This window comes from Cyphellophora europaea (assembly GCF_000365145.1).
Source record: "Cyphellophora europaea CBS 101466 unplaced genomic scaffold supercont1.10, whole genome shotgun sequence".
NCBI classification, from domain to species: domain Eukaryota; kingdom Fungi; phylum Ascomycota; class Eurotiomycetes; order Chaetothyriales; family Cyphellophoraceae; genus Cyphellophora; species Cyphellophora europaea.
In genome coordinates this window covers 616852-630534 of record NW_008481798.1, presented here as the reverse complement: position 1 = coordinate 630534, position 13683 = coordinate 616852, and the positions used below count along the sequence as shown (strand labels likewise).

The 13683-nt window shown below is 53.3% G+C and overlaps 5 protein-coding genes across 5 annotated transcripts; 3 read left to right on the top strand and 2 right to left on the bottom strand.

The window, feature by feature from the left end:
- Positions 1-1320: 1320 nt before the first annotated feature.
- Positions 1321-1902, bottom strand: HMPREF1541_09334 (uncharacterized protein; the record flags this gene model as incomplete). Its single annotated transcript, XM_008714008.1, has 2 exons — positions 1321-1658; positions 1707-1902. The coding sequence occupies 2 exons, from the start codon at positions 1900-1902 to the stop codon at positions 1321-1323; spliced, it is 534 nt and encodes a 177-aa protein (XP_008712230.1).
- A 547-nt stretch (positions 1903-2449) lies between these two features.
- On the top strand, positions 2450-2829 carry HMPREF1541_09333 (uncharacterized protein; the record flags this gene model as incomplete). Its single annotated transcript, XM_008714007.1, has 2 exons — positions 2450-2666; positions 2717-2829. Coding segments are annotated over 2 exons (330 nt in total), but the record flags the coding sequence as incomplete, so codon positions are not given.
- A 1340-nt stretch (positions 2830-4169) lies between these two features.
- HMPREF1541_09332 (elongation factor 1-alpha) lies at positions 4170-7604 on the top strand (the record flags this gene model as incomplete). The annotated part of the gene is made up of 6 exons (XM_008714006.1): positions 4170-4174; positions 4264-4331; positions 4384-4442; positions 4566-4701; positions 6439-7410; positions 7465-7604. The coding sequence occupies 6 exons, from the start codon at positions 4170-4172 to the stop codon at positions 7602-7604; spliced, it is 1380 nt and encodes a 459-aa protein (XP_008712228.1).
- Positions 7605-8862: 1258 nt separating this feature from the next.
- On the bottom strand, positions 8863-9285 carry HMPREF1541_09331 (uncharacterized protein; the record flags this gene model as incomplete). Its single annotated transcript, XM_008714005.1, has 1 exon — positions 8863-9285. One exon carries the CDS (start codon positions 9283-9285, stop codon positions 8863-8865), a length of 423 nt encoding a protein of 140 aa, XP_008712227.1.
- A 1675-nt stretch (positions 9286-10960) lies between these two features.
- Positions 10961-12083, top strand: HMPREF1541_09330 (uncharacterized protein; the record flags this gene model as incomplete). Its single annotated transcript, XM_008714004.1, has 2 exons — positions 10961-11201; positions 11248-12083. 2 exons carry the CDS (start codon positions 10961-10963, stop codon positions 12081-12083), a joined length of 1077 nt encoding a protein of 358 aa, XP_008712226.1.
- Between the last annotated feature and the right edge of the window lie 1600 nt (positions 12084-13683).

The following is a 13683-nucleotide window of genomic DNA, read 5'->3' as shown; positions in this document are numbered from 1 at the left end:
TTGTGCGTCTCGATGTCTTGCAGCTTACGGGATTCTCGATCCTTCTCTATATCGAGCATCGGACAGCGCCTACTGCACGTTGGTCCGCAAGCATGGGTTGTAATGCGCCGGACATGCACCCAACGTTTGAAGCGCACATTGCCTTGTCCTCCTATCCATATCTTATGGAATACTCCCGAATGCAGAATCTTGAGATATGTTACGTGGTCATCGACAGGCCATGAGGGTCAGAGAAATTGACGCACAGGCTGCCTGGACTCACGGGGGAGATTCTTGGCTGGATTTGCTGCGAGCCTGGGGAGCCTGTCAGTCTATTTCGTCGACCCCTGGTGGTCCGCCGTCGCTCTTTGGTTGCTTCTCCAGAGGTTGACCATCCGTATCAGCTGCGGGAACTGCTTCAAGCGAGTTACACGCTCAGCTGCAAATATGGAATGCATGCGTTGTGACGTACTTCTGCTTACGAAGTACGTTAGTACAGTGTACTTATCCGTGGGTGCAGCAACAGCACTCTGACTCCTGTTGGTAGTCTGTCCTGGCCTTTCATGTCAACAGCGTTGTTTACTCCAGTTCTATGCTGATTGCTCGCACTTGATGACAAGGTTCTGGTTTTAGTTACGATGCGGTCACCAAATTAGGCAATTTGTTGGCGGAATCGAGAGCATCCTGTAGTACAGGCAATGTTCGTCAAGGCAGAGACGTGCATGCGGTACTCGTGCAAGGTATCTGGCCCCGATGCGGACGCCCTAGAAACTTCCCAAGCTGCAGCACTGGACGACCAGAGGTCTGGCTCTTTCAGCGTCGGACAAGTATCCTGTGTGATGTCCTCGGGGCAAATGCGACGGTACTCGCGATAGCTGCGAAACGATACGCTCAGAATCCTGCATCTATGAGCCAATTGTTGATTGTATTCTAGGTCAAGGTTCATGTATCCTTGCGCCAACAATTGTCCGCTCGCCTCGAGAGGGTCGCCATCTTTGCGCAACCATGAGGCCCATGTATCCCAAGATCCACGCCCTGTCCTGCAGTAACCGCCGTTCACAGCACTTCTGATACATCCATTCGCGTTCTTGCTGACGACGCTTTTGACCTTGAGCATCCTGGACGAGTATACGTACCAAGCGGGGCGGTTGAAGCTTGGTAAGTCTCTGATACACCCTTCGTCTCAGACAAATCAGCGTCTTTCGGCTCGGCTTGCACCTTCGATGTCGCTTTCCCACGTGCGCATTCGCGCTCTTCCTCGCTTCCATCATCTAGAATACCGAATGTGATGATGTGATGATTGCCTCCGAAATTGTCACCTGATTAAGTAATCTTGGCATCTCACTCAGAATCGCTGGCACTGCCGGTCGGTCCCTCGTCCTCGTCCTGCTGCTGTCCGCTTTTCAAGCCCTCGTTCATAACATACTCGGCTTCTAGTAGCTTTTTGCGCAGTTGCTCGGTCCGTGGTGTGCAGATCTGACTCGGTTTCCTTCCGTGGGAGTCTTTGACCCGAGGATCACCGCCGGCTTCAATCAGCATAGTAGCCATAGCTTCCCCTAGGTCAACTTCCCGCTCATTGCCATACTTGACTGCAGAGTGAATTGGAGTCTCTTTGTCACGGCGGGTGAGGGGGTCGCACTCAAGGAATTCAACGTTGAGCAATTCGTCCATGACATCGTCTGGAGGATGTCAGCGATGCGAGGATGATTGGGAGAGAAGCCCCGTACAAGAACCGTAGCTCGCGCATACGTGTAATAGGTAGTTACCCATTGTGTCAGTGATCGAGTTGAAGAACTCGGCGACCCTCTCCTTGGACTGGCCGTTGGAGATGCCCTCGTGGACTTCATGGAAAAGATCCACGTTGTCTCTTCGACAGGCTTCGAGGATCTGCTCCTTCGGTGAGGCGCCGTCGACTTCTGCCATATTTCTAGCGTGCTGATGTTGTATGAGAATTAAAGAAAGAGGGCCGGTTCACACTTCGTGGTGAGTGCCACGTCAAGGGCAGGGCTGTGTCCGGGGTAGGCTGTGTCGTGCTTTAGAAGTCTGACGTCGGCTGCAGGGTTTGGCAAGCAGGCTTGTAGCGATAGTTCGAAGGTATGAGCCTCGTACTCTGCTACGGTCTAGATAACGTAAATTATATACTCGCCGACTGCAGAGACATAGTAGTAGTAGTTGAAAAGCGCAGGCTACACTTTCCACCGACAATGCCGCCCCGCGATGCCAAGGCCGGAGAAAGTCTGTCTCGGGATTGGACTCGTTCGACTCAATCCGCTTCACCACGCGATGCAAGAAATGTTTGGAAGTGCAAGTGATGGTGCATTTCATGGACTGCTGATACCGTTGGGTTCGAGGGGGCGGCAGTAAGCAGGACTTCACTACTCCAGGCATCTGCTTTGACCTGCGCCGTTCATTATTCCGAAATGCCTCCCACATGTGAGAAGATGGACTCGACCCATCACGACGCACGGCTCTAACATGCCTAGTTTGCCCCTACTGCTGCAATTCCTTGACGATCTCGAAGGCTGCAGCGACCCCCGATAACCCTCACGGTCGGAATGCTTTCACCTGTCGAACCTGTCCATACCAATTCGTTTTGGACCAGCCATACTACGAGCGTACCTACATGAAAAGGAAACAGAAAGACGACATTCTCGGTGAAGATCAGACTGACTTACCGGTCAACGAAGGTAAAGTCATGACACCTGTCAAATACTTTCTGGCTGACTTGTCTGCGCAGTGCCTGGCGGTTGTCCCAACGAGAAATGCAGTTCGAAGCGCGCATACTTTTATCAGCTGCAGACACGCAGTGCCGACGAGCCTCCTACATCTTTCTATAAGGTACGACGCTACTTCACATCCCGTGGATCGAATGTTCCTGACTTTGCGCCTAGTGTATCGAATGCTCCAAGCAATGGCGCGAATACTGAGCTGCAGCCTCGCTTTCCGATCTCAACTTGCCCGCGCTGGCGGAGCGATATATCTCGCATGAGCAGCTCATGGCTGATAGCCTGCGAAAATCTGTCAACAAGCGAGCGAGGAGACAACACATCGATTCCGTGGGTAATGTCCTACAGTACCACCAGCGCCTGGGTCTTTTGATTGCTCGCCAGCGGAGTACAAAACATTGGCGACGCCATCGAGGATGTCGCTTCGATTGCACATCTCAGGATCATCGAGCAATGATCTGTCGACGAAGTCACATATCAAGATGAACGCCTTCTACCAGCTCAAAAACTCCTTGCAGTCCTTTTCGGGAACTGAGGGCAGGAGTCAGTGATCTGGCCGGCTCAGCCTTAGCACTTGTGGCTGCGATAGAGATCATGCAACTGAAAAGCGAGGAGCATAACTATGTTGCATGTTGTGGCGCTCGGAAACTCCGGTCTACTATTGGCAGCGTTTATGACTCGATAGTGGTCTGTTCACAGGATGAGGTATTTGTGCGGCGACCCCTTGCGCGCATCATGCCGAAGCATTTTCGGCAAATCCAGGCTTCGACGACTTCGTTGCGCAACCAGCATCTGTGTTATCACGAGGGGCACACAGTGGGGGCGGGAACAGCGAGTCAATGGAACCAGTCATGGCCGTGAGTCAGAGCAGTCAGGCCGGGGCCACGTTCTATTTGATAGCAGAATGAGACTCCATTGATCCTCCGCCATATTTAGCGGTGCAAGGCTGTCCGGAGCCTCTGTAGAACAACCCTGCATCCTCACGTTAGAGGGCCCCAGCTGGCCTAGCGGGGTCATTCATCTCCTATCGTCGTTCTAGTAAAAAGCCCTGCGGTTTTGAACAGCTATCGACTTTTGAGCGGCAATTAATTGGAGCACATGCTTTCAGAGGCTAAACAACAAACGGCCCTTCGATCGAATCATAATAGCCAGAACGAAGCAAAATCTGACTGGATAGTGGGGCAAGGGTTGCTGGGTTGCGGCGGACGTGGCGAGTGAATTATTGCCAAGCCCCTGCCTGCGGTCGACTCCTACAAAATTCGCACAAGCCGGCCGCAAATTGTCCTTTCTCTTCTTTCGTCGCTCAGTGAGTTTCTCCATCTACACCTATCCTCTGCATCGATACTGACATTGCTCAGCACCTCTACGCAAGCTGTAGTATCTGAGCATTCGTACGAAAGCCTCAAGTCTCTGACACAGAACTTCAAGCCTTCGAAAGCCACATCTTCAAACAAAACCGCAACCATGGGGTAAGTCGGCAGCCTGCGCTCGTCTTTGGATCATCGCCTGGCAGCCTTTGCCAGTGTCAACGAGCATAGCTAACATGATCGCTCAACAGTAAGGAAAAGACTCACGTTAACGTCGTCGTTATCGGCCACGTCGACTCCGGCAAGTCCACCACCACCGGTAAGCAGAATATGACATCTACAATCAAGGCCAAACGCTCACATATCTCAAGGCCACTTGATCTACAAGTGCGGTGGTATTGACAAGCGTACCATTGAGAAGTTCGAGAAGGTGAGCGGCGCCCTCTCGTCATCGCTGGCTCGTTATCCCTCAACCGCAAAAATTTTGGCGGGGGAGGGGCAGCCATCACGTGATTTAGTACTTCCGATAAACTTTTGCTAACTCCGATAACAGGAAGCCGCTGAACTCGGCAAGGGCTCCTTCAAGTATGCGTGGGTGCTCGACAAGCTCAAGGCTGAGCGTGAGCGTGGTATCACCATTGATATCGCCCTCTGGAAGTTCGAGACCCCTCGTTATTTCGTCACAGTTAGTTAGTACTCCCAGTGTTTTTTTTTCTGTTCGTTCCTTCCGTGGGATGTGGTGTGCCAAGGTTGGAAGTCGCGGAGCGTACGTCACCTCCATGGGTGCTAGCTGTTCGGGGCTCTCTCTTCTCTCATCCACCATCCACCATACATGGACGCCTCAGCCACACCAAGCTAGCCTTGCTCCCGGTCTTTGGGCTCGTTTCCCGGTCCTCGAAACAGTCTTCACAATTGTTTTCTGTGTCCGGTTCAAAGGAATATTCCTAAGGTAAGTCTGCAGTGCTCATCCTTGGAGATTCAGCTAACATGATCTAGGTACCTCTGTACACACATCTACCTCTGTCTATCAGCATCAAGGGTCATCTTCCCCTTGTTGCTAAGGAGTCTCATATTGCCGCTGCTGCTCACCTCACAAGAGCTATTGAGCATACACAACCTACACAATCATGGAATTCTATCAAGTCAGTGATGGGCCTATTGAGGTTTTCATCGATGACTCCGCCGCTCGTCTACTCAGCGTTCCACTTCCAGACTGGTACCTCAACGTTGAAATCAAGACTGTGTTCAGAGATCGCGCAGCTTAGGATGCTGTCGTGAGCTCTTTCCCACTATGTACCGCAGATGGCCTTGACGCCATCATCGGCTCAGAGACTCCTCCATCACTTGAGTTCTTCAGAAGTCTTCCAAGGCCTTCAGAGGTTGACAAAGCATGGGGTATCTATGCTGTCATTCTTGAGCTTCCCAATCATAAGCCAAAGCTCTACATTGGTTCCGGTACCAGCCTTGACGGCGGGGTCCGAAGCCGTGTCAACTCCTACCTCAACGGCTCTGGGACTTTTGCTCGTCTTGTTCGAAAGGCTCTGGACGAACACTACAAGATCACATCTATCGGCATGCTATGCTGGACCAAGCTTCCTGAAGCTCATCTTGCTCCCCGTCTTCGGGCGCGTTTCCTGATCCTCGAATCACTCTTCACAATCATTTTCTACGGTTGTGTCAAGACGATTATGGATAAGGTCTTCATTCCAGATTTCTTCCTCTGGGAGCGAGATGATATGATCTGGGAACCTCTATGCACACATCTACCTCTGTCTGAAAGTGTTAAGGGTGATCTAAACCTTACTGCTGAGGAGATTCAGATTGCTGCTGCTGCTCGTCTCAAGAGAGCTGCTGAGAGACAACAGCGTTATCGTAAGCGGAAGCGTGTTGAGGATGAAGAGGCCTATCTGGAAGCTGGACGCAATGCTGCCGCCATTTTCAAAGCCAACAATCCAGATCGAGTTCTTCAAATTGCTGCTGATGTCCGGAAGAAGGCTAAAGATACAGCCCGTTTCCGCTGCGACACCTGCGATTTCAATGCCGCCACTCAGTCCGCTCTCGACCTACATCAGACAAGTCAAGCACATCGCGACGCTGTCAAGAATGGCGGCAAGGTCCTGAAACCGCCCTCGGAAGCTCTGCTTCGAAAGAGGAAGAGAGAGGAGACTGCTCTGGCAACTAAGGACCACTATTGCTCAACATGTGAGAAGGCTTTCCCAAACGCCTGGGCTCTCTCACGCCATAACGGGAAGAAGAGACACCTCGATGCCGTTGAGAAGGCGCAGAAGGCCGCAGCACCATCGGCTTTCTGATCCTCTATTCTCGTCCCGTCCATCCTTACGCCAACAGCCTACGCCACATCCCATACTGACCACGATATTGGTTTTTCTGCATATTCCAACGTGTACTAACGGAATCACTTTTAGTTGACGCCCCCGGTCACCGTGACTTCATCAAGAACATGATCACTGGTACCTCCCAGGCTGATTGCGCCATTCTCATCATTGCCGCTGGTACTGGTGAGTTCGAGGCTGGTATCTCCAAGGATGGCCAGACCCGTGAGCACGCTCTGCTTGCCTACACCCTGGGTGTCAAGCAGCTCATCATCGCTGTCAACAAGATGGACACCACCAAGTGGTCCGAGGATCGTTTCCAGGAAATCATCAAGGAGACCTCCACCTTCGTCAAGAAGGTCGGCTACAACCCCAAGGCCGTTCCTTTCGTCCCCATCTCCGGCTTCAACGGTGATAATATGATTGATGTCTCCACCAACTGCCCCTGGTACAAGGGTTGGGAGAAGGAGAGCAAGGCTGGCAAGGCCACTGGCAAGACCCTCCTCGAGGCCATTGACTCCATCGACCCTCCTAGCCGTCCCACCGACAAGCCCCTCCGTCTTCCTCTCCAGGATGTCTACAAGATCTCCGGTATTGGCACAGTGCCCGTCGGCCGTGTCGAGACCGGTATTATCAAGGCCGGCATGGTCGTCACCTTCGCTCCCGCCAACGTTACCACTGAAGTCAAGTCCGTCGAGATGCACCACGAGCAGCTTGCTCAGGGTGTTCCCGGTGACAACGTCGGCTTCAACGTGAAGAACGTCAGTGTCAAGGAAGTCCGCCGTGGCAACGTCGCTGGTGACTCCAAGAACGACCCTCCCAAGGGTGCCGACTCATTCAACGCCCAGGTCATCGTCCTCAACCACCCCGGTCAGGTCGGTGCCGGCTACGCCCCAGTCTTGGACTGCCACACTGCCCACATTGCCTGCAAGTTCGCCGAGCTTCTCGAGAAGATCGATCGTCGTACTGGCAAGTCCGTTGAGAAGGAGCCCAAGTTCATCAAGTCTGGTGATGCTGCCATCGTCAAGATGATTCCCAGCAAGCCCATGTGTGTTGAGGCTTTCAGTAAGTTCCCCACTTCCCTAAAGTCCTGATCAACCATGCTGATGTTCTGTGAAGCCGATTACCCGCCCCTGGGAAGATTCGCTGTCCGTGACATGCGTCAGACCGTCGCCGTTGGTGTCATCAAGTCTGTTGCCAAGTCCGAGAAGGCCGGCGGCAAGGTCACCAAGGCCGCTGTCAAGGCTGGTAAGAAATAAGCAGCTCGAAGAAGCCGCCGTGGAGTAGTGTCTCGAGCATATGTACCAGACTTGAGGACTTCTGTCTTTTGGGTTTGCTACAGCGTGCTTGATGCTCTTTCTACCATCTTCTTCACCTTGCTGTCTTACTTTCTTCCACAATATCACCGATCTCACGAATTGAGCTACTGAGTCCGAAGGCTCTGCACAAGCTCATAACTACCTGACAAGAAGGTCTCTCGATCCATGGAGTTCACGATTTGACGAGCTCGATGATAGATGGGATGGATCAAAAGCAGATAGACAATTCAAAGAATTTGATCCAATGTTGTTGTCATTATTCCTTTGTTTTCTCGCCCTTTTAAACCTGCTCCAGCAGTGGTTGGATCAGTGTAGACCCTCCCTCCTGTTTCTCGATCGGACCAACCTCCCTTACGGGCCTTGACAGGCCTCGTTGCGTATGTCAACGGCCTCCCTGATATTTTAGCAACGGTCTTAAACCATGCTCCGCTCCCTGTAGAGCCAGGTCCCTGAAAGGCTACAAAGTCATAGGACCACCGGTCGCGGCTGATGCGCGGAGGCCTCCTCACCTGCGCAAGTCTGGCTCTGTGACTAGAAACAGGTCCTGGTCAAGAAGGAGTCCCTTAGTAGCTGGGTCCCGACAGCAGTGGTGGTCGCAATTGATATACCGAAGGCCTCCCCAGTTACAAAACAGCGACCGCATGGTTCTGTGAGGTGACCGATCGTGGCGCAGACTCGAACCATCGAGTTGTGAAATCACTGGTTGTGGCAGACGGACGAAGCCCTGCCTGGCTCTGGAAGTACGATCGTGTGGTCTCAATGGAATGCTGATGGAGTAGCAGCCGAGACATGGAGATCCTGGTCGTGGTCGACGACCGAAGGGCACCTCAGTTGCGCAAGTGCGACTGTTGTGCGGCTGTGTCGGAGTGCCGGTCAAAAAGTAGACATTAGTCGTTGAGCCGTGAGGCTATTAGTAGGTCGAAGCTGACGCACCGACGCCTTCTTGACTCTGGAAGCTGGACTGTGTAGTTTCTAATGGGACTAGGAGAAAGTACACGTAGGAGGAGCTGGAGAGAAGTCTGTTCATGTGAGCTGAGAATGTGGCATCAACGTTCGCGAGAGCCTGCAAAAGCCGGATCGAAAGGACAGCTGGTAGCAGTGTTCGCTATTCACTGTAGCTCTGCTTTTGAGTATCTCGTAGTCTCGTAAAGGTGCAGTACTGAGCATCGACGTCTCCGGGCTGGCCTGCCAATGCCGGTCAAGCTGCCGTTCCTACTGCCGCCGTATCCTCTGGTGCCGCTTTGTCAATCTGAGCATCCGCATCTTCCACCATTATCTTTCCATTCGCAGGCTGCGACGGTGGAGGGTCTACCAGCTCAAGTCCGTATGCAACCTGATGCCGTAGGTTCGGGTTGACCAGATCTTTCTTGAACTGCTCTTGTTGTAACAACTCAAGGTTTCGCAAAACGGTACCAGGATGTGTGAGGTACTGTGCATATTCTGGCTTCCTCCAATAGTCGTAAAGGTAGGCGAGATACCGACCGAAGCGCGCGGCATCTGAATCTTCGGGTTTGGTGTTGAGAGGTAGCACGTCCGGTGGCACGAGCAGGTGAGGGAAGATGTGCGCGAGATGGAGTAAATACCCGGGAACCGCCAGGCAGAGAACGAACTCGAGCTCCATTGTGAAGCGAGCTGAGACGGGGGCAGGCGACTCAGATGGTGTTGTCGTTGCCATATCGCCGTTGTAGGTAGCGACACGAGCGTACGCAACAAACAGTTACGCAGCCTCGAGAACTTTTTGACGAGCTAAGGTTTAGCCGCCAGGGACTCTATCGATAGGCTTGATCTCTAGCTAGCTGGGATGCCTGGCCTGGAGCTTCGATGGCGTGGAGAGCATGGCTGACATCAAGCCACCAAGGTCTGTATTCGGCCTGAAACCGCCAAGGCACGACCTGACGACCACCTGTCAGGCAGCAGAAGAATGATCAAAGTCTCAAGCGTTTCCAGAGGATTTCGTTGCGCAGGAGTAGATAGAAATGGCCTGCGACAGGAGTCGGCAGATCACACGCGCAAATTAATCTAAAACTTCCTCTGGGCGATCTTCACCCGGAGCGAGCAAGTTCCTGGTGATCGAAAGGGCTTGGGTGAAAAGCGGGCTCATTATTGGAAAACTGCTTCGGTGCGCGGAGGGCAAAGGTACGCCCCATTAGTGGCCGCTGAGGCTTTGTTATGGTCTAACCTTTAGTTCGGCAGAGCATTGGGGGGAGCCGAAGGCCCCCAATTTTTCGCAGCCAAAGCCTAAGTGGTCGCGATCGGGTCACGCCTCAACTCAAACAAGAAGGGCACTCCCCTTTTGCCTCCCTCCCCGCTCCCCTATATCGACGACTGTCCTCTCCATTCCCCTTGTCTTCTTGAGCTCGTCTCGTATCACGTCGACTACATTTCTTCCGTTTGCATTGCATTCCGCTTGCAGCGATACCCTCTTGGTTACTTACGTAGAACTGGTCAATCATCCGACAACCGAATAATCTTGACGTTCCGCTTCCGTGTTGACAAGACCCCTAGACCGAGCAGGGTATCCAGCAGGAAATCCGGGCAGCGTTTCCAGGGCTATCCTACTACATCATCGATCTGGGCTCAAGTCCAGTTCGACCAGATCTAGACGGCTGCCTGCGCTGGTCTGAAGCGCAAACAGTCTTAATTCGCTCACTGCGCTGCCAGTGAACATCGACCCAAACGCCTCGAGCGCAACCTTTTCGGACAGACAATTCAAATCCAACTACTGCCAGCGCGTGCTCACAATGGCCGCCGCTCAACTTGCACCAGGTAAGGAGAGCCCCTTTATTCCTGTACCCAAAATACTCTACCTGTCGTCCGGGCACGAGCGTCTTTGTTACGCGCTACTGCACCTCGCCTTTCTAGTCCCGCTGTGTGATACCGCGACTGACCCTATCTTCAGATCGCGTCAATTCTCCCCTAGCATCCAACAATCCTTTCCGCAATAAAGTCGCCCCTAGCCCACGGCCGATATCTACAAATCCTTTCCTAGACGAGCCCATCCCTGAGCCAACAACAATGTCTTCGACCACGAAAGAAGCTTCCAAGAGCGGAGCAGTTGAAACAACCACGGACTTATTGGTATGTAGCCACGCGCAGATCGCACCCACCAATCTCTGACTTCTTGGCAGGGAGATCTCGACATAAATTCCAAGGCGAGGGCAGCCCCTCGTCCTCGTGGTCCTCCACCGAATGCCGTTCCGAGGCGGGAGAACATGCCACCTCCGCCTCATATGAGACGCCCCCCTGGCCACCGACCTACGACCTCCGACGAAGACAGACGACGCCGAGAAGCAAAGATGCGTGCAGAAAAGGGCGAGCTCGACATCTTCGCTGACCCAGCAGATAAGAAGCCTCGGGAGAAGACTCACCGACGTCGCAACTCTGAGAGCTCGGTCCGTGAGAAGCCTACCATGGATCCCGAAGAAGAGAAAAAGCGACGCGAGAGGAAATATCGTGAATCCAAGAAGAGCGGCAAACAGCAGAAACGTCTGGACGTGATTGACAAGCTCGATGTCACGTCCATCTACGGTACTGGCTGTAGGTTGTTGTGCCCCAAAGTCAATCAACCAGCTGACATTAGCAGTGTTCCATCATGATGGCCCGTTTGATGCCTGCAACCCGCACAGAAACCGTAAGGGCTCTCGCAAGGCTCCTATGCATGCATTTCCCGAAGACTCACTCAACATGCGTTTGGGAGGAGCTGGTCCTCTTAAGAAGAATATCGACATTGACCAATTCCACGGCCGCCATGCTGAAGGCTACAATGACTACAATGAGGCAGCCATCGCTGAAGGAGATGCCGAGCCTGTCGCACGCCCGCTGCCTGCACGAACCACAAGCTTCAACCCTACCGCTCGCGATATTGTGCATGGTGCTGAATCTGCTGGACTGGGTACAAGCACCTTCTTGGACGGCGCTCCGGCCAGCCGCAAGGCGATTGAGGAGGGCGAGAAAGAGGCCTTTGAGCAGCAGCAACAATTACAGCAGCAACAACAACTGTCGCGGAAGAAGAGCTTAGCCCAGCGCTTCCGGGCGAATCGCTCCAATACTCTGGAGGGCAAGATTCCCGGTAGACGCGTTCAGTCTCCTGACGGAACCCCTATTACTCCTCTTGAATCCGCCAAGAGTGATAACGGCAACAACCCTTTCTTCCAGAACTATGACCAAGAATATGAGAAGAAAGGCGCAGCCATCGCTTTCGCAGAGGCTGAGCAAAAGCCTGGTCGCGCCCGGGCTCCAAGTAGCCCGAGGAGAGACCTGCCCAACCCACTGGAGCGCTCTCGAACCGCGGACAGCGCGGCCATGCAAGATGAGCGCAAGTCTTCGACAGAAGCGAAGCCGAGCGGCGGCTTTCTCAGTCGCATGAAGTCCTTGAAAGCTAAGAAGCCACGACCGGAACGGAGGGAAACCAGTGGTTGATTGGTATCAAGTAGCCGAGTCCAAGCAGTCACTTTGGCATTGGAAATTGTATGCGGTTCCTGCCCGTTGTTGGCTGGCAGTAACGAAGATTTCTACCATCCGAAATTTGGATAATGCATCAACAAATTGTTCTGTTATCTGCAGTGCCCTTGTGATTCCCATTCGTACAATTGCACTATATTATCTTCATGGGCTAGCTCCGGGTCCCGGTTCGCATCTTTCCTTAGGCCCTTTCCGCAGCACAGCCAAGACGATCTGAACTCTTTTTCAACATCGTCTCGGGCCGTGGGGAAACCGGGCATCTAGTCCGTCATTCATGCATACCGTTCCAGCCTACGAACTGACAGCGGATCTAGACTTTACTGCTTCAAATGGTGATTACGAGCCCAGCGAACCTGCCGAGTAGCCAGCACAGGTACGCCGCCAGCCAGTAGAGGCTGCTGACCCCCGGTCTGCGGCAAGGCTAGTATCCAAGGGGCTTGAGGCGACAAATGTTCCCCACCTCAAGTTTGTCAACTGTTTGCAGACATCTCTTGTGGCAGGCTCTCTGCTCTGTGAGAAGTTGGTCCAGAGGAAAAACCAGAGTGAATATGAATGTCTCGAACCGGACCCATTCGCCTGTTTGGGTCCTATTTGAGAGCTGCATGATGCACTTGCAGGAAAAGAGTCGTTCTATGGTATGCTTAGGCTACGCTGCGTACGCTATGCCACTCCATAACCGCAGCCAGCTCGGCACGCCACTCGGAAGCATCAGCAGCAGCGCAGGCGCGGCTCTCAGCATCTGTATCATCGGTGAGCTGCGCCTCGGCTTCCAAAATATGCATCCAAATGGCGCGCACGGCGGTTTGCAGACGTCGCGCTATCGAGGTTTGTGGTAGTGTGTACGTGTTGGTGCCCAGGCGGATGATCAGGGGGCCCTGTGGACGTACTGGGTTTGGTGTTGATGCCGGACATCTTGTGGCTGGGAATTGTTGCTTTGGTGCCAGCATGGAAGGCTGGACGCCGGAACTGGATGCTGGGGCCCGCCCTGATGATACGAGGAAGGAAAACCGTGCTTTGACGACGATGGGTTGATCCGGCTCTGCAGAACGGGGCGGAACCCTCGGCGCTGCAGGATTCGTCGGCGTTGACGATGCCCTTGTCAATTGCTCCTGTCGCTGCTTCCTGTCACGGGATAGACGCTTCTGTAGCGGAGCATCGTCCTCAAAGTCAGAGTCATAGTCCAACTGGTTTGGTACCTCATAATTTAGATTGCCCAAACGATCAATCGCGCGGCATTTGGCTGGGCGGGAAGAATCATCTGGTTCAGCATTGCTTCTTTTCTGCTCCCTCAAGCCTTTCTCAACATGATCCGCCAGTAGTTTGAGCCGAGATGTTTTCGTGCTGCCCAGGTCTGGTGGAGGCGGGCTGCGCGCAGCAATGGGTCGTGAAGAAGTAAGTTCAGGTGAAGATGGACGCGTCCGGAACGGGATATTGTAGCGGAAGGGCACTTCGTTGTCAGATGGCAGGTCGAAGAAGTGGCTGCGCTGCGACAGGACTGCTGATGATATATGCGCGTCTAGCTGCTTGGAGGTCGCGGGGGAGGGTGGCATTGTGAGGG